We start from the raw sequence: 20,730 nt of genomic DNA on the forward strand, positions 1-20,730 counted from the left end.
ACTTTTTGTACTTATTACATATCTTATCTTTCATCTGCTAAGCGAGGCATCCTCTCACAATACTCAAGCACTCTCTGTTGACCATTTTTTGACCAGTAAAATCATTAAGAATCCCAATGGATGTTTAAAGTGCAAGATCGTGTCATTTCATTTGTAACTTAAATTGGATAGTACATGTATGAGTACCATGTATATATTCTCAAATCTTGTACATTAGGAATTTCTAAGTTCATTTCCAGTTACCTTGACTACTCGAATTAACATTGAAACTGATAGGCCATAAGCTAGACTTTGGGTGTAAGATATCAACTTCCATTGCACTTGAAATAAAAAAAATTCAGAATTTCCCATCTAATGATTTTGATATTAATTTTACAAACCACAGGGACCTAAATCTTTGTGAAAGATACCAACTCTGAAAGTTACTGAAATAAAAGGGTACGAGGGAGTTAAAAATTTCTTTTTTATCATATTTCAAGGGCAATAACTCCACCGAAAACTGATAACGGATCGTAAATGCACTGCTTTGCAGTATTCATGTACAGTTGTGGCTTGCAGCCTTTTCTTTATAACAAATGGACTAAAGGCACAGTTGATTTTTATGCTATATTTCACATGTATGTACATAATATATGTAGTCAAATAATATTGCAAAAACTCCTCATAATTTTTAAGATTGTTTATCATCGTTGGAATTTACTTTAGGGAAGCCGTCACTGGCCAGCAGTTCACAACAGCTTTCTTTCACACTTGGTTCTGGTCCAGGTTTTGTGTGGATAATAAACTTAAGAGCCTTAGGAATTACTTTAAGTTCACTAAATGTTGTGTAGTCCACCTAGAAATAAAGAAACATATTAAATTTAATACTTGCTGTCACATTTACTTTTAAAGGAAAAGGCAACCCATTGTTACTTTTATGACTGAAGTATGACTTACTGATATCGTAAATGACAGTCTTTACCAACAAAAATCCTTGCTTAACGATTAAATCGATATCAATCTATTATATATTTGAAATTACACGCCGCTAAGAGAGTGTCCATTGAAGTTTAATTTATAACGTTACGCCGTCGGTTCTGGTTTATTTCATCAGCATCACTGTAAACAGGACAAGTCACGAACAGTTAAGTTTGGAGCCGCATTGATTTGAGTCTGTTCTTTCGCAAGAAGAAGTTAAGAAAAGACGTTCAGTCGAGTCGCAGACCAGGCAGACGGTACACGTTTCTTCATACAAATGTCTCAAACCTCAACTTGTCATTAGGCAAATGATGGCTCCACACTTTACGTAGTCTTTTCATTTCAGATGACTTGGTTGGGTCAGGAATTTCGGGGGAAAAGAACTTTTTTTCACATCTCCCCTTCGCATTAGTGTAATTTACTGCTTGACAGGAAGATATCAACCTATTTTTTCGTAAAATTTACCACATGCACATCTTTGACAATCTTAGAATCTCATCAAAACCGGAACTGACAGTGTGATGTCAAAATTATTGATTTTTGTGGTCTTGAATACAAAAGAGTTCCACATCATGGCAGCCTCTTATAGATAGCGGAAATTTAAATTTTTTAACATTTTCAAATTAGTATTAAAGCGAGAATTTCAATTTTTAACGTTTTCAAATTAGTATTAAAGATTATCTAAACCGTATATCAACAGAATAGTATGACGAATTTTTATCATATAATTAATCCTATCATTTATTATGTACAATTTTTTGGAGTTGCCTTCCCCTCCAAGACAAGTTTACTGTGAGATAGATTTTCCATTTATTTTCAGCTGTTGCCATATTTATCAATCAATTAACTATCAACGTAATGGTGGAAACCACTTAGACCACTAGAAGTAGATTACCTGATAGTCAGTCTTCTCGGGCATTGGTAAACCACTTAGACCACTAGAAGTAGATTACCTGATAGTCAGTCTTCTCAGGCATTGGTAAACCACTTAGACCACTGGAAGCAGATTACCTGATAGTCAGTCTTCTCGGGCATTGGTAAACCACTTAGACCACTAGAAGTAGATTACCTGGTAGTCAGTCTTCTCGGGCATTGGTAAACCACTTAGACCACTAGAAGTAGATTACCTGATAGTCAGTCTTCTCGGGCATTGGTAAACCACTTAGACCACTAGAAGTAGATTACCTGGTAGTCAGTCTTCTCGGGCATTGGTAAACCACTTAGACCACTAGAAGTAGATTACCTGTTAGTCAGTCTTCTCGGGCATTGGTAAACCACTTAGACCACTAGAAGTAGATTACCTGATAGTCAGTCTTCTCGGGCATTGGTAAACCCCTCAAGAAGTGCGGGTCAGAACTGGGATAAAAATGACAGAGAACTCTTGAAACTATTGGGACATCTTTCTCCTGCACAAAGAGGAAAGCATTGGGACCTGCATCAAAGCTATAGGCTACCTAGCAACAGAAACAAACACATTTTAATAGTGACATCCACTTCACAGATTTGTATTAGCAATATCTTCTAAAATATACAAAGGTTTTGGATTTGAATATAATCTTCACAAAAAACTCCCCCCCCCTTTTTTTTCTGTATCTGGACAGTTTACTGGACTACAGAGAAATTCACTGACCCAAATCAAACACAAAGTATTACATTTCTGTCCGTTTCAAAAAGAACTTTGAAGAGAAATTTCTAGAGTACTGTATATTAATCCGAAGAAAGCAGAAATGAGCAAGCTCACATACCCCATGCTCCAAAATTGCTTGATAATGTCTCACATAATGAATGGTAATGTTATGCATTACTGCAAAAACAGGACAGAAGGGCTCAAAATTCTAAGTTCAAAAGGGGCATAACTCCCAGAAAAATTATTAAATCAGAATTTTCTGGGAATATGCCCAAACACACAGTGTGTCCTTATTAACTACAAAGTTTCATGAAATTCTGTTGAGCGGTCTCAAAGGAGTTGCGCTGACATTCAGACAAAAACATGACAGATGGGTTTGAAATTCCAAGTTAAAAAGGGGCATAACTCCCAGAAAAATTACTGAATCAGAAATTCCTGGGAATATGCACATCTACAAAGTGTGTCCTTATCAACTACAGAGTTTCACAAAATTCTGTTGAGTGGTCTCAGAGGAGTTGTGCTGACTGATGGACAGGTCAAAAACATCATACCCTCCGGAACTTTGTTGCATGAGAGATAATTAGCTAAGGGCTATTCCAGCAAAAAAAATATGGGGGGGGGGAGGCACTTTATTTTAAAGACAGCCACCCATACAATTAAATTTTCCTCTGCTACCACCATCCATACAAATAGATTCTCCCCTGCCTCCACCACCCATACAAATATAATTAAGAATTCAATACTGAATCCATTTGTATATAAAAATTTTCCTTTACAGGTAGAGCTAGTTCAGTTTCAACAAGTTCATATTGGTCTTAATCCTATGTGCATGCAACTATTTTTTAGATAAGCCAGAATTTGTGGTGATTTATATGAACAAATTACCGAATTTAAATGAATTTTGACTACATTAATGTGAATAAATATTCAAATGTTGATATTGTAATTTGTGATCCATTCTCTAGCCAAACTCAAGTTGTAATGCCATCCTAAGCATGTTGATTTTAACAGTAACAGAGAAGGTTCGCTCATACCAAAATTATTACACTACCGTAGTGGCCTAATGATTAGCATTTGGTCTTCTAGCAGTGTTGTAGGTTAGAACCTTGCCCTTGACATAGGCCTATGTGTTAAAACAACAGATTGTACATGTTGGTGTTTCAGACACGTGTGGCACATCGCAATGCTCTGAGAAAATCCGGGCATTTTTTTTTTTTTTTTTTTTTTTTTTTTACATGAGCGGGTATTATTATTACCTTGGAAGACCTGACAATAACAAGAGGTACTGTGAGCAATGCTCACTAGGAATACCCCCCGCTTACCCCAATCTCCCAAAGGTGTTGGTAATAGGTATAAACTACCTCTTTTCTGAGTGTAAAAAACAAATGGCATGACAAACCGAACCATATTGCTACTTCGATGTCCAGTGCACGTGACCTTTGACCTTTTGACCCCAAAATCGATAGGGAACATTTTCATCCCATGGGTAGTCCATATGTATGATATGGTGACTGTAGGTGGAAAGGATAACGCTTTAGAGCCCGGAAACCATATTGCTACTTTGATGTCCAGTGTGCTTGACCTTTGACCTTTTGACCCCAAAATCGATAGGGAACATCTTCATCCCATGGGTAGTCCATATGTATGATATGGTGACTGTAGGTGGAAAGGATAACGCTTTAGAGCCCGGAAACCATATTGCTACTTCGATGTCCAGTGCACGTGACCTTTGGACCCCAAAATCGATAGGGAACATCTTCATCCCATGGGTAGTCCATATGTATGATATGGTGTCTGTAGGTGGAAAGGATAACGCTTTAGAGCCCGGAAACCATATTGCTACTTTGATGTCCAGTGCGCGTGACCTTTGACCTTTTGACCCCAAAATCAATAGGGACCATCTTCATCCCATGGGTAGTCCATATGTATGATATGGTGACTGTAGGTGGAAATAATAACGCTTTACAGCCCGGAAACCATATTGCTACTTCGATGTCCAGTGCGCTTGACCTTTGACCTTTTGACCCCAAAATCGATAGGGAACATCTTCATCCCATGGGTAGTCCATATATATGATATGGTGACGGTAGGTGGAAAGGATAATGCTTTAGAGTCCGGAAACCATTGCGTCTACAGACAGACGGACAGACGGACAACCCGATTCCAGTATACCCCCCCCCCCCCCCCCCCACAACTTGTTGCGGGGGGTATAATTACCTAAGCCATTGGGTGATAAAAATGTGGAAACGCGTTTCGGTGGGCTTATGGCTGCAACTTCTTTATTAACTCATACATAATTTTCTCGTTCCCTTCTGAGTTCGTTAAACATATCCCTTAACAGATCATATCTGGAGAAAGTGTTACTTCTAATCATGTCACTCCAACAGAAAACATTTCATTTTCATTTATTATTGTTGTCATTTCTACACAAACTGAAACATTTACTTTGAATAGAGTTATCTGCCCATTTATCAATCTTTTTTGTACATAATTGTAGAATGGCTCTGCTTTTCTTCTTCCTCTTCTTTTATAATAAAAGAAATTTCGGAACATGATGCAGGCTCTGTAATGTCTTCATTTTTATCATAATTCACTAGCACCCTTTTATTTTTTTTTTAACCTAGAAGACAACCACCCATACAAATACATTTTCCCAACTCACCACTACCCATACAAATACATTTTCCCAAATCACCCCACCTATCCAAAAAAATATCAACTGCCTCCCCCCCCCCCCAATACGTTTTTTTGCTGGAATAGCCCTAAGTGTGATGGAGACACTGTCTTTACTATTGAAATCATCACTCCATTTGAATATATAATGTAACCGGAAAGGAGAAAATTTATGGCTGAACTGGGAATCATACCTAGAATTAATCCTTATAAGGACATTCCTAAGTGAATGTTTGAAGGAGACTTACAAAAAATTCACAGTAAAAGAATATAGAATGACTTCAATTCAAACCATATTAGAGCCGTTATCCTGATTGATGGCATGAACAAGCTGTATGATGTGATGAGAAATATCAGTGAGGTAGGAAACCGGAGGATACGTATCCAGGCAGACTGCATGCAGCTGATTACTCTCCTGTAATTAAAGATAAAACACATGTAGCTGATTACTGTCCTGTAATTAAAGAAATAGCACATGTAGTTAATTATTGCCTTGTAATTAAAGAAACAGCACATGTAGTTAATTATTGTCCTATAATTAAAGATAAAACACATGTAGCTAATTAATGCCCTGTAATTAAAGATAAAACACATGTAGCTAATTATTGTCCTGTAATTAAAGATATATAGAATATCACACTCTAATGTTGATCTCGGACCTGGGATTGGCCCCGAGAGTTGATCTCGGCCCGAGCCCGTAGGGCGAGGGCCGAGATCACTCGAGGGGCAATCCCAGGTCCGAGATCAACATTAGAGTGTGATATTGTTTATATCATATACCTAAAACACAACAAGTTGATAAACATTTTTTTTTAAATTGGGGGGTGGGGGGTGGGGTGGGTGGGGGGGGGGGGGGGGGGAGGTCATTGACCCAAACATAAATACATGGTATACTGTACAACGATATTTGACTATTTCATTCCTTCAGAGAGTTTACTTTAATGGTTACGTTTCCAGTACTATTGACATTGTGAAACATGCTAAAGTCTGGGTTTTGTAGCTTTATTCCATTGCTGATTTTTATTTATTTTTTCGGATTTACCAAACTCGCCCGTTTTCAATATTTCATATAATTTGTAAGAGTTGTAGAACTTTGTTTACGTGGCGTCATCGTATGAACGGGAATGTTTACAGATCTGATGCTGCTATTTCTTTGCTTAAGGAATGTTACCTTATACTGAAGTAAGTTTTTTTTTTTACCGTTTCCCATTTGTTTAGCATCTATAAGTCGTTGAAATACGTCGGAAGATAATGGTTCTACTTTTCTCGTTTTATTGCCAAGTCCTCGGGATTTTAGATTTCAGAAATCGTTTTAAAACAGTTTTCTACATCAAAATTGCTGTAAATTAACATTTTATCTCCATTAGGACCGGGGATTTCTGAAAATGCTTCAGTATCACCCTCCATAATCCTCCTACTGTTTTCTGTCACCTAGAACGTTGATTGTTTTGAAATGAAGTTAAACGTGTTATTGTTCTAAATAAACAATTGTTACTTGGGTTACCCCCCTTTGCTTAGATACTCGCTACAATTTAGCGCTGTTTTCAAAAACGTTTTTATTTAATTTTTCTGCTTAAATTAAATTTTGTCGTGGAAGAAAGTATTATATATGAAAAAAATTGTGTCTAACATCATTTTTTCATGTAGTTATGTTAGATTTCAAAAGATTAAAGAAGAAATAGCCATTTGAAATTTGAGGGCGAGACAGCCCCTTGACAACGGGCCGAGACAGAGATATCTCGGCCCTTAGGGTGAGACAGCCCTACCTACTTGCAGCTGTCTCACCCTAGCCAAGATAGGTGTATCAGGGCTGATACACTACTAGGTATATGATATAAAACACATGTAGCTAATTACTGCCTTGTAATTAAAGAAATAGCACATGTAGTTAATTATTGCCTTGTAATTAAAGAAACAGCACATGTAGTTAATTAATGTCCTGTAATTAAAGATGAAACAAATGTAGCTAATTATTGTCCTGTAATTAAAGATAAAACACATGTAGCTAATCATTGTCCTGTAATTCAAGAAAAAACACATGTATGTTGGAATTCCCATGGGCACGAATTGTGCTCCTTTGTTAGCTGACCTGTTTCTATATTCATATGAAACAGAATTTATTCAAAAACTTCTATGTGAGAAGAAAAAATCTCTAGCTGTGGCCTTCAATTCGATATATCGATGACGTTTTGTCTATTAACAATAGTAACTTTCATTCATATGTCGATTTGATATATCCCTGTGAGCTCAAAATAAAGGACACCACAGAGTCATCCACTTCTGCTTCATACTTAAATATTTTATTGAAAGTAGACATTAACGGCAAACTGACAACTCAACTGTATGACAAACAGGATGAATTCAGCTTCTCCATCGTCAACTTCACATACTTATGTAGCAATATTCCATTATCACCTGCATATGGTGTTTATATATCTCAACTGATTCAATATGCAAGAGCTTGTTCTGCATATAGTCAGTTTTTAAATTGAGGTAAGCTACTGACAAACAAGTTGATGGCACAGGGGTTTCAACAGTCTCGATTGAAGTCAGCATTTCGCAAATTCTATGGTCGTTATAACGATCTAGTTCGTCAATACAACCTATCATTGGGTCAAATGCTGTCTGATGTGTTTCATACCGATTGTTAAGCCGTTCTTGGCACACTGATTTTGACTGGATAACTCCGTTTACCTGATCGGGATATAGGGCTCACGGCGAGTGTGACCGGTCGACAGGGGATGCTTACTCCTCCTAGGCACCTGATCCCACCTCTGGTGTGTCCAGGGGTCCGTGTTTGCCCAACTATCTATTTAGTATTTCTTATAGGAGTTATGAGATTGATCACTGTTCGTTATCTTCACCTTGCATGTAGCTCATAGTTGATGCAATCACGAAGTCCGAGGCACAAGATACCATGTCATATTTGGTTGAGACAGACATTTGATATCAGATACTTGAAAGACTTCGTTCCTATTGAAAGTCAGCTAAAACTCAACCAGAGCTACCCCATACAAAGCTTCTACATCCAAAGTGTGACATAAATAACATCTTCTTCCAATGACTTTGATTATGGACAAGTGGCTTTGCTTCAGGGTCAAGTCATACCAACTGTTCTGATGCACTCTTTGAGCAAAGTATGCATTTCTATTGTCTTCATTACTAAGTTATGGCTCTGTTTCAGCCATTCCAGAGAAGAAGCTGAAAATGTTCAAATGTTTACAACCAACGACGACAGATAGCAACAGGTCACGGAAGTCACTCAGGTGACCTATATACATTGTACAAGCACAGCTACCTTCATTGTTATTTCTGCAAATGTATGGAAATCTTTTTTGAGAATGGCCTGCTTCATCTGTTCCACTCTGTCTGGCACGGTTTGTATTCTCTGCTGTAGGAGTTCCGATGTTTCTACACTGGTCTGCATCCCCACTGTGCTCCCTGTGTGCTTAGTCTGGTCCGAGACCTAGAGACAAGAACCAGTTTATTGAATATTAAAACTCAAAGCTCCTATACCCAAATACTGGAAACAATGTCAATTATTGCATAATCTTTTCAATAACCCCTCTATCCTTATATACACAACTGTCCCTCTACAAGTATAAAGGGAGCTCACAACACATGAACATTTTTGAAGACATACATTAAACAATATTAGCATATATATCCTTTATCGATAAAGCTTTGTCTTTAATTCAATATAAAATTTGAATTACTCCCTCTTTCTACATCAATTTTAAATATCATCTAAAACACCTGTAGAATTTATTATGAAATGTTGATAAGAGAAGTTACTATGACAACTATAGTGTCACAGTTACCATGAAAACCATGTACGATACTTTCATATTGAGTTACAGCTAATGACAACTACAACAGCTGTAAAATAAACAAGAGATGTTTGTAAAACACATATGCCCCCCATGGTGCAAAATTGAAAAGGGTTATACACACACACATCATTTAATTGAGAGTAGTATCATCAATTCAAATATTGAGCAGACAATATCTTCCTATGTCAAGAGTGGATTGACCATGTGACCTAAAAATCAATAGGGGTCATCAACTCCTGAAGATGTACCAGTGTACCAAGTTTGATGTCTGTCAAGCGAAGGGTTCTCAAAATATTGAACGGACAGTATATTCCTGTCTAGTGTGACCCTTGACCTTTGACCATGTGACCTCAAAATCAATAGGGGTCATCTTCTCTTGAAGATGTACCAGTGTATCAAGTTTGATGTCTGTCAAGCAAAGGGTTCTCTAGACATTGAATGGTCATTATATTCCTATGCCTAGTTTGACCCTTGACCTTTGACCAAATGACCTCAAAATCAATAGGGGTCATCTACTCCTTAGGATGTACCAGTGTGCCAAGTTTGATGTCTTTCAAGCAAAGGGTTCTCAAGATATTGAGCGGATATTATATTCCTATGTCCAGAGTAGATTGACCCTTGACCTTTGGACCTGAAAAACAATAGGGATCCTCTTCTACTCATAACTAACCCACATATGAAATATCATTATCATCAAGTAAATGGTTCTCAAGATATTGAGCGGACAACACATGGTCTACAGACCGACCAACCGACAGGTGCAAAACAATATGCCCCCTCTTTTTCAAAGGGGGGCATAAAAATATTCACGAGTTTATTAATTTTGTTGTCACCCTATTTCTAAGTTCTGATGTACCACTAGGGGTGAAACGATGCATCGAGATGCGGCCAAATCGCAATGTAGTGGTCTCAATTTGATTTATTCGGGGTCTCTTTCGGTTCGATACGGTTCTAAAATCATAGTACACATTGCTCTTGATAACACGGTTTCTGATTAGCCAATGGAATTGAAAATTGCCGAATCAACATACGAGTAAACTTTGCTGTATCAAAATGGACGTCGTCGAGTTGAAAAATGCACCCCCAATGTATAAATCCTGGGTATGGCGACATTTTGGCTTTAGGACAAGTGATAAGATTATTGCTCTATGTTAAACGTTTTTACATTATGTAGAATTTATTTGCAGAGAGCAATAAATACAAAGAAACATAAAAAATCTTAGCATTATAAAGAATTTGGTACATGCTATTGTATCGAATCGAAAATCATCGAATCGAGACTAAAGTATCGAAAATCGAATTGAGAAGGTACTGTATCATTTCATCCCTATGTACCACTAGTATAAGTATCCTGAGATCTGGCTAAGTACTGATGTACCACTAGTATAAGTATCCCGAGATCTGGCTATTTCTAAGTACTGATGTACCACTAGTATAAGTATCCCGAGATCTGGCTATTTCTAAGTACTGATGTACCACTAGTATAAGTATCCTGAGATCTGGCTATTTCTAAGTACTGATGTACCACTAGTATAAGTACCCTGAGATCTGGCTATGTCTAAGTACTGATGTACCACTAGTATAAGTACCCTGAGATCTGGCTATTTCTAAGTACTGATGTACCACTAGTATAAGTATCCTGAGATCTGGCTATGTCTAAGTACTGATGTACCACTAGTATAAGTATCCTGAGATCTGGCTATTTCTAAGTACTGATGTACCACTAGTATTAGTATCCTGAGATCTGGCTATGTCTAAGTACTGATGTACCACTAGTATAAGTATCCTGAGATCTGGCTATTTCTAAGTACTGATGTACCACTAGTATAAGTATCCCGAGATCTGGCTATTTCTAAGTACTGATGTACCACTAGTATAAGTATCCTGAGATCTGGCTATTTCTAAGTACTGATGTACCACTAGTATAAGTATCCTGAGATCTGGCTATTTCTAAGTACTGATGTACCACTAGTATAAGTACCCTGAGATCTGGCTATGTCTAAGTACTGATGTACCACTAGTATAAGTATCCTGAGATCTGGCTATGTCTAAGTACTGATGTACCACTAGTATAAGTATCCTGAGATCTGGCTATTTCTAAGTACTGATGTACCACTAGTATAAGTATCCTGAGATCTGCCTATTTCTAAGTACTGATGTACCACTAGTATAAGTATCCTGAGATCTGGCCAGTGAGTTTCCGGTGCTATCTGTTCTGCCCTTGAGTCCTCCCCGTCTACAGACTCTCCTTTGTTCCACAAGACAAAGCCACCATAGAGACTACGACAAGCACTTCCGGATCCCTGTCTGAAACGGAAAGTGTAATCATTTTTCAGTACGTTGACAAACTTATGTCCAACGTTTACTCATCACTATATTTTTTTAAAGTTAGAATTTTTATATAATGTTAAAACTAGTAAGGTTATCAGAATTTATTTGTAAATCTATTACATGTAGTTCAGTTTTAAAATTGTATTGATAATATAATTACAGAATACTGATTAATTTGACATAAATAACATTTTGTTGTCATCTATATCAATACTTCTTTATTGTTCTCATCAGTTTGCACTTACCTTTAAAAAAAAGTATAATTGCAGACTTGTAAATTATACCTGGCTATTTTGGATATATCTCCATCAACACCGTACAGCTTAGACATCGCGTACACTGAAAACAAAATCAACACCGTACAGCTTAGAAATCGCATACACTGAAATCAAAATCAATGCCGTACAGCTTAGACATCGCATACATTGAAAACAAAATCAATGCCGTACACCTTAGAAATCGCATACACTGAAAACAAAATCAATGTCGTACAGCTTAGACATCGCATACACTGAAAATTAAATCAACACCGTACAGCTTAGACATCGCATACACTGAAAACAAAATCAATGTCGTACAGCTTGGACATCGCGTACACTGAAAATTAAATCAACACCGTACAGCTTAGACATCGCATACACTGAATACAAAATCAATGTCGTACAGCTTAGACATCGCGTACACTGAAAACAAAATCAACACTGTACAGCTTAGACATTGCATACACTGAAAACAAAATCAATGTCGTACAGCTTGGACATCGCGTACACTGAAAACAAAATCAATGTCGTACAGCTTGGACATCGCGTACACTGAAAACAAAATCAATGTCGTACAGCTTGGACATCGCATACACTGAAAACAAAATCAATGTCGTACAGCTTAGACATTGCGTACACTGAAAACAAAATCAATGTCGTACAGGTTAGACATCGCGTACAGCTTAGGCAGTGTGTGTACACTGAAAACGAATTGATACAGCTTTTATACACCTCTTTAAAAATCTCACATTCAAAGCGGTCGGATATCATACCCTAGTATAAGTTAATATGCTGGTATGAAATGGGAAATCCCCAAAACATACATCAGTTCTGTTGTAAAAAGGTTGATCTTGGCTGTAGACCTTGATATAAACCTGTATTTGGGGGTTCACTTTATAACCAAACTTAAATTTGCTGACAGACACACAGACAAGTTAAAAACAACATGAGTTTTGATCCAGAGTTACATGAACATATGTCTTGTCACAACTCTTCAGAAGTTATGTTTTCCAATGTTGTACAATACTTGCCAACTAGAAATAAAGATCAATTGACCACTGGAAATACAGGTGTAGCTCTGGAAAATAAATCAATTACACCTAAAAATACAATCAGACACAAAAATGGATATTTCATATCACAAATCCATCACCATAACCACATAAGCTCCTATTCAAATCCATCCTTGCTTTAATCAGTTATTTTCATATGCTTATATTTATATTACAAATCGTAACAAATCGTACAAATCGGATTTGGATTTGAGGCAAATTCTCAGTGAATCGCTAGCACGATTCACAGAATTTGCCTCAAATCCAAATCCGTTCATACTGACCATGAACAGCTCAAAAGTGATGTTCATTTCTTAAATAAGCTGGTTTTATGATGATTGTCATTTTAATTCTTCTAAAGATTCAAAGTAAGATTAGGTATATCATAAAACACAACAATATTCACTGTTAAGATAACTCTTTTTATCATATACCCATCAATGTATCGTTCTTTGATACTGTGGATTTCACAGAGTGTGATCCGGTTTTCCGGATCACCACACTGTGGTTTTCTGATTCCGTTGTCAGTATCTTCTGAAACTGATGCCGTCACAATGCATCAACGCAACGTTATTTGTGGAAAATATTGACCATGTCACAAACGAAACTGCGTACACAAAACATAATTTCATGGTATGTCTGTGTTTTTGATAATTTGGGTTACATTTATTATCTTATAAATGTGGATTTAAAATGCATAAGGGGGTATATAATAAATTTATCCTTACTACTCGTTGACAGGAGAGGATCAACAGATCAAACTCCACGCTTCACGTCTCGTGTGATCTGATGATCCGCGCCTGTCAACTCGACGTGATCCGACTCTTCGGATCAAGTTACTGTAGTAATAATATATATTTCTAAGCCCATGGTCTTGTGGGGATCTGGGTTAAAATAGATCCTCAGTACCCCTTACTTGTTGTAAGAAGTGACTAAATGGGGTGGTCCTTTAGATGAGACCGCAAAAACCAAAGTCTTGTGTCACAGCAGATGTGGCACGATAAAGATCCCTCCCTGTTCAAAGGCCATTAGCGCCGAGCAGAAGCCTAAATTTTGCAGCCCTTCACTGGCAATGGTGACGTCTCCATATGAGTGAAAGATTCTCGAGAGGGACGTTAAACAATATACAATCAATCTAAGCCAGTGACTATACATTTACTAACCTAGACATGCATACCCTGCAGCAGATGAGGCCAGTCCCGCAGCTGTTGGAAAGTTGTTCTCCGAGCAGATGTGTAGTTTCCATTGCAGCTTTTCCTCCAGCTGATCACAATCCATCTTCCTCTTTCTACAAATTCTTTTGACTAAAATTATATTTATGGATTAAGGATGTATGCTACACCAGAGAAATTTGATATGGATGAAAAGTGGAGGATATGTACAACAATATTTTGAAATTGAAAACTTTCAAATTTACTTTATATAGTCAAAAAATGCAGTTTTGGTAGACAGTAATCTGAAAAAATCTAAAACCCCTGCTGGACTCGAACCCGCGATCTACAGTTCAGCAGTCAAAGTGCTAACCTACTGAGCTACTCAGCTAGGCTATAATATTTTAAATGAACTCAATAGGCAAATATTGCTGATATCAATACTTTCATCCATGTTTTAAAAGGAAGTCAGCCATTATGACGATGTAGAGTACCTCCTTAAATCTCCGACCAAAATAAAATATATGCATGTTTCCAGTTTCCCCATCCTACCTACCTAAATATTTTATTGATGATATATATGAATAAAAGAAAAGTTTGGAATTTTCAAACCAGAATGTTTTTTAATTCACATTCGAGATTTTGACTACTCTTGGTCTTCATAATATTTGAAAAGTATTTATAATGTAGATAGGCCTGTATCTAAACAATATCAAAAACAAAGACTTCGAATAAAATGTTTTACCTACCTACCCTAATTTTGGGGGAAGAGAATAGGTAACACAAACATTTCATAATGGCCTTATTTTTTTTTTTTTTTATAATTTATTCTTTTTTCATATTCACATAATCATCAGTAATAGTAATGAAGATACATATTAATCATTTTATACATTCTCACACTCTTTCACACTACTAGTTCAGGATTATTGGTTGAATACTTCTTATTCTAGGTTACAGATCAAAAATAATTTTCCAGTTTTCCCAAAGTCTGTCAAATTTCAAAACTTCACATGATTTAATTGCTACAAATTTTTCAACTTTGTATTTGAAAGAAAGATAATGTATCAGCCCAGTAATATGAGGAATTTTGTTTTGTTTTGAACAATTGAAAACATATTGTTTGGTATAAAGAATTATGAAATTAACAACTTTATTACACAAACTGAAAGGTGTTTCACCAAAAATAACATTACTAACATTAAAACCAATTCTTTTTGATGTTTTTCTGAAAATATGCATGCTAAGATTATTCCAAAGTGCTAAAGTATAAGAACAAGACATAAACATATGTTGCATTGTTTCTTCATTATCTTTACAAAACGAACAACAGTCATCTGAAATTATACTGATTTTCTTGAGGTAATATTTCGTAGGAAGAAGCTTGTAAAGAATTCGGTACTGCAACCACTGAACTTGGGTATCAATACTTGTTTTGAAACAAACTTTAAACAGCTCTTTGACAGAAACATTGCCTTCTAAATGTACAGATAATTCAGTGTTCCATTTTTGAATTGATTTGGGTATGAGATCATTACTATTTATCATATCATATAACACTCTGGAACATTTATCATTCAACAGTATAAATTCAAAGTAAAAAGGAATAAATGGTGTACAATTTTTTTTAACATCTGATCTCTTAACAGACAAAGTCTTTAAAAACTTAGATATAGTACTGGTAATACTGTTGTATTGCATTGTACATACATTTGCTAGTCTAAATTTTTGTGAAAAATCTTGTAGTAATAAAAATTTCCATCTTCATCTAAAAAGTCTCCAATTATTTTCACACCATGTTGATACCATGTTTTAACATATATGTCTTTATTACAAACACACATATTTGTGTTATGCCATACTGGAATAGAACTGAGTTTTTGCATGGAATACTTTTCATCCATTACTCGAATCATTGCTAACCATGATTGAAAAACATCACGCCAAAAATCATTGCTATGGTTTATAATAGTATAAATATATTCATCTCCAAAATCTATCATTTTTTTACCACCTCATTGCCATGTACTGCCAAAAAAATATCCACCCATGGTTTGTGACTGTTTGTTAATCTTTTAATCCAAGAACATTTTAAAGACATTATAAAATTTTTCACCTCAACCATTTTCATGCCACCTTTTAAGTAATCTTGGGTGACAATTTGTCTCTTGACCTTGTCAATCTTTGAATTCCATATAAATTAAAAAAAAACAGTTATTCAGAAAAGACAAGATATCTTTATCAGGATTTGGTAGTGTAATAAACAGATGGTTTAGCTTAGGTAAAGCAGTGTTTTGGTGACTGTGACTCGACCAATGGGGGTGAGTATTCTTCTATTCCACTGGTGTATCAATAATGGCCTTATTATCAAACTGGAGATTTCAGTGAACATCCAGGCCCTTGAAAATCAAAATGGCACCACCAGCTTTCATTATGAGTAAATATTGTGTACCTGCATGAGTAAATATTGTGTACCTGCATGAGTAAATATTGTGTACCTGCATGAGTAAATATTGCGTATCTACATGAGTAAATATTGTGTACCTGCATAAGTAAATATTCTGTACCTGCATGAATAAATATTGCATACCTGCATGAGTAAATATTGCGTACCACATGAGTAAATATTGCGTACCTACATGAGTAAATATTGTGTACCTGTATAAGTAAATATTCTGTACCTGCATGAATAAATATTGCATACCTGCATGAGTAAATATTGCGTACCTACATGAATAAATATTACGTACCTGCATGAGTAAATATTGTGTACCTGCATGAGTAAATATTGCGTACCTGCATGAGTAAATATTGTGTACCTGTACTTACTTTGTGCTATTACAGACTGTAGTCTTTCGCTTTTCATGGACTGTTCCCTGTAAATAAACAAATTCACTTAAGTTTGAAGTGTCACAATATTACAATGGGCTAGTGTTGGAAAAAAAGTTTCACTATAATCAAATAAGTAATCCTTATTTTTAAAGTCGGACATATATAATCAACAAATAACATTAGCTAGATACATGTACTAGCTATTTACCGACTTGCATGGATGTTTGCGATAGGGGGTCTTTTTATGGGAGGAAACCGGAGTACCCGGAGGAAACCCACGTGTCCGAGTGGGTGACCGCCATACCCTCTCACATACAACCACTGCTGATCATGGGGATTGAACTCGGGATGCAGCTGTGAGAAGCGAATGTGTTAACCACTACACTACCCGGACACCCATTCACTAGAACCAACTCTTCCATAATAACAACTATATTGTATACGTATTTAAGACTGTTGAGAATTTTGATGACTATAATAACTTAAATATGAACCTTCCATTCAACCACATCTTGTCTTCTTTGAAATGTCTGCTGATGGCAACTGTAGTTCTGGCTCTCAACTGATAAAAAAAAAACCAACAGTTCACTGATTGCCTGGGTAAATTACTAAATAATGGTGCTGAATTCAGAATAACTCCCTTAAAAAGTTCTGCAGAATATGTAATTAAAAGTCTGATATACACATCTATGCATGATCGAGCCTCGAGGAGAAATGCTACACCAGAGAAATTTGATATGGATAAAAAGAGGAGGATAGGTACAACAATATTTTGAAATTGAAACCTTTCAAATTTACTTTGTATAGTAAGAAAAAATATGCAGTTTTAGAAGAAAGCAATCTGGAAAAAAATTAAAACTCCTGTTGGACTCGACCCTGCGATCTACAGTTCAGCAGTCAATGTGCTAACCTTCTCACCTAGGCATTTAAATTGAAAAGGAATAGACAAATATTGCTGATATTCATATTTTCATCCATGTTTTAAAAGGAAGTCAGCCATTATGATGATGTAGAGTACATCCTTAAGACCTTTCTGCAGAATATGTACTTATATACATATGTACAGTTGTATATCAATGCATGATCAAGCCCAAAAGTGAAAGTGGTCTGCCCTTCTTACCTCATCCTGGTTAAGTGTGACGCTGATTGAAGAATTCAGTGGCAAAATCAGTTTCTCATCTCTCTTTCCCCCTGTTTAATAATAAAGGTGACTTTCCATCAATTACTTGTGATACAAATTGATCGCAGGGCAAAATTGAACAATTTAAAACAACAATTTTACATGAGAAGATTTAATACAATTGCTTCTAAAAATGAGTGGCATTGGCAATGTACTTTTTGTACATTTTTGATATTTTCAGTTGCCGAAAGAAGCCAAATAACCTGATATTCATTGTGAAAATGAAGATATATGCAGTGTTAACAATAGCTATGACTTTTCATGAATATACTGAGCAGACATCCCCTTATGTAGTGGATATAATGTTCTGTTTTATGATGATATATATTCTACAGTAATCTCAGCAAGATTCAGCTTGGCTGTAATATTTCGACTGGTGCCTACATCTGAATGGAGGTGTATGAGCAAGTCGCTATGTCCCATCCAAGCCAAAACTTGTCCAGATTATCATAGTCCAACAGCAAGGGACCAAGATACAAGTTATTCTGACTAAGACAAAATATTTGCAGTGAATGACTTGATTATAATTACCTCTCTTTAATGACAGATTAAAAGGTTATTTTATTTAAAAGAATAAATGGACAAATACCCAAGTTTAAAGTACATACCGTATATTTTTAAAAATTAGTGATGATTTAAAATACTCTCAAACAATTATTTTAAAAAAAATTTATTTTAGATAATCAATTCAAGTCTAATCTCAGCAACAAATATCCTCGACAAATCTCGCTTTAAGTCATGCACAAAGTATTTGGTCAGTTTTGCTTATTTAATACTATATATTTCATACAAATTGAAAATGCAGTGCCTGGAAACTTGCGGTGAGAGGAGTCAGACGACAAGGCATTACTGGCATATATACTTAACTGTAAATGAAAACTTTGAATATAACAAAAAATATTTTTTAAACTGACTTTTGAACAGGTTGGGAACACTTCCCCTATAGCGAGATCTTCTCGCTTAAACGCAATTATCCCTCATTAGCGAGGGAGTAAACATTACCACAAACAGATGTCTTTATTGAAAATAATGGCAAATCCTGTGCAATGCAGAATAAGTGCGACACACACTCAACATTATGCGAATTGTTTCTATGAAATTGACAACATAGTCAAGAAATTGCATATCAAAGTTGCTGCGTAAGAGAGAAGCAGTCTGAAATCCAATACACATGGTGTTTTTGTTTTGATTAACAGGTCCAGTCCAAAGACTTTTTCTACCTACGTAATTACATATAGCTACCTAGGTATTTAAACATACTCCAGGTAGCTATTTTTACCTACTTTTTCCTTTACTTGCATTTCATGGCCAAACGCAGGAACAGTGCAATATGGCCTGTACCAAATTTCTTGATTCACTTACACTGACGATGAATACCACAAAAATATTGCACAAAAATGATTACTTTCTAACTTTTCAAATTTGCATCAATAACAGTACCCAGTTCCATTTTCTATGAGTTTAGGATCAAAGCTACTTGAGAAAAAGTGTAGAATGTCTAACAAATCTGTATTAATTTTAAAGTTTACCTTCATGCAGTTTTACATTAAAGGTTTTTGGGCGAATTTTCATGCATTTCCTCTGCATTCTCCACCCTCGTAAAGTATTCAAATTTACACTCTGAATTTTGCTGTGCACAACATGATACATGAAACGACTGACCTGTTTAAAAAGATGCGCTTTAATTATTATTTATTTATATTTTCAAAAACAGGTAAAAGTAGGTAGAAGTAGGTTTAAATACCTATTTAGCTATTAATAGCTACGTAGGTAGAAATAGTCTTTGGACTAGACCTGATTAATATATTTGTAGAAGACATTTTAGCACTTTTTCTTCTTATCTTGTGAAACATGAAGAGATGTACTCCACGGGTGTTTTTCTCGGTTGTACGGGATATATTTAATCTCGCTAGAGAGGGATAATCGCGTTTTAGCGAGAATATCTCGTTATAGGGGAAGTGTTCCCAACCTGTTGAATGAATACTGTTTCCATCCCTACTGTAGGATGGAAAATAAAACTAGCAGAACAATTTTGCATGTCACTGTATTGGAAAAATTAATGAATCTTTAAATTCATAATGCTTTCTTCCACTGTCTAAACTTACAATATTTAATAACTGCTATGTTTACCGGCGAATCACAAGTAACATGCTCGACTTCTGTCATTTTGAATTTCCTCGATTCAATTAAGTCGTACGATGTATATTCGTACTACTAATTGACAAATTCAGATCCGTCCTGCATTCACTCAAGGTCAAAATTAGCTGCAATAATGTAGCCCTCGCCAAATTTTTGTGGGGGTGGGGGGAGAGTCAGAATTTAAAAAAAATCGGATAGGGCTACATTATTACAGCTAGGTCAAAATGGACACTTTTTTATCATAGAGAGAAAATGATAAAATAGCAGAGCATTCAATGATAACAGAGCAGATGGCATTGACACAGGTGCTTGGGTTCAGGTCACCCCTCCCCCATTCTGAATAATATACATGAGTTAATTTAATTATTTTTTGTTGAAAATCTCTCTAATGCATGTCAATAATGTCTTGCATACCCCATAAGTCCAAAATAACTCAAAATAAGCCCCTTAAAATACCCTAACTAACAGAACCAGTGAGAGTATTAAGTCAAGATTATTCAGAGGGAGGCGGGTGTGTCTTGAACTCAAGCACCTGTAGGTACATTGGCAGTCATTTACTCCAATGATTCAAAAATTGTTTGGCTTTCAGAACCCAAGGAGTTTTACATAGAAATACAATGTCTAGCTGTATATCTTTCAATGCTGGAGTTTTGGAGTTCCGAAAGGATATGTACTAGGTCCATTTTTGTTTTTGA

At 35.9% G+C, this 20,730-nt stretch overlaps 1 protein-coding gene across 3 annotated transcripts; it reads right to left on the bottom strand.

The window, feature by feature from the left end:
- Positions 1-592: 592 nt before the first annotated feature.
- LOC125672612 (diphosphomevalonate decarboxylase-like) lies at positions 593-20,082 on the bottom strand. Of its 3 annotated transcripts, none has more exons than XM_048908816.2 (11): positions 20,002-20,082; positions 17,837-17,907; positions 17,211-17,278; positions 16,714-16,760; positions 13,897-14,037; positions 11,706-11,760; positions 11,253-11,397; positions 8,556-8,723; positions 5,550-5,672; positions 2,259-2,411; positions 593-835 (listed from the first exon to the last, which is right to left on the bottom strand). In XM_048908816.2, exons 1-11 carry the CDS (start codon positions 20,060-20,062, stop codon positions 671-673), a joined length of 1,197 nt encoding a protein of 398 aa, XP_048764773.1. In that variant the 5' UTR covers positions 20,063-20,082; the 3' UTR covers positions 593-670. The 3 variants fall into 3 exon arrangements, with proteins under 3 accessions (XP_048764773.1, XP_048764779.1, XP_055995160.1); XM_048908822.2 differs by having other exon boundaries at positions 20,027-20,048; XM_056139185.1 differs by lacking the exons at positions 17,211-17,278; positions 20,002-20,082.
- Between the last annotated feature and the right edge of the window lie 648 nt (positions 20,083-20,730).

Source organism: Ostrea edulis, chromosome 1, assembly GCF_947568905.1.
Source record: "Ostrea edulis chromosome 1, xbOstEdul1.1, whole genome shotgun sequence".
In the NCBI taxonomy this organism is placed as follows: domain Eukaryota; kingdom Metazoa; phylum Mollusca; class Bivalvia; order Ostreida; family Ostreidae; genus Ostrea; species Ostrea edulis.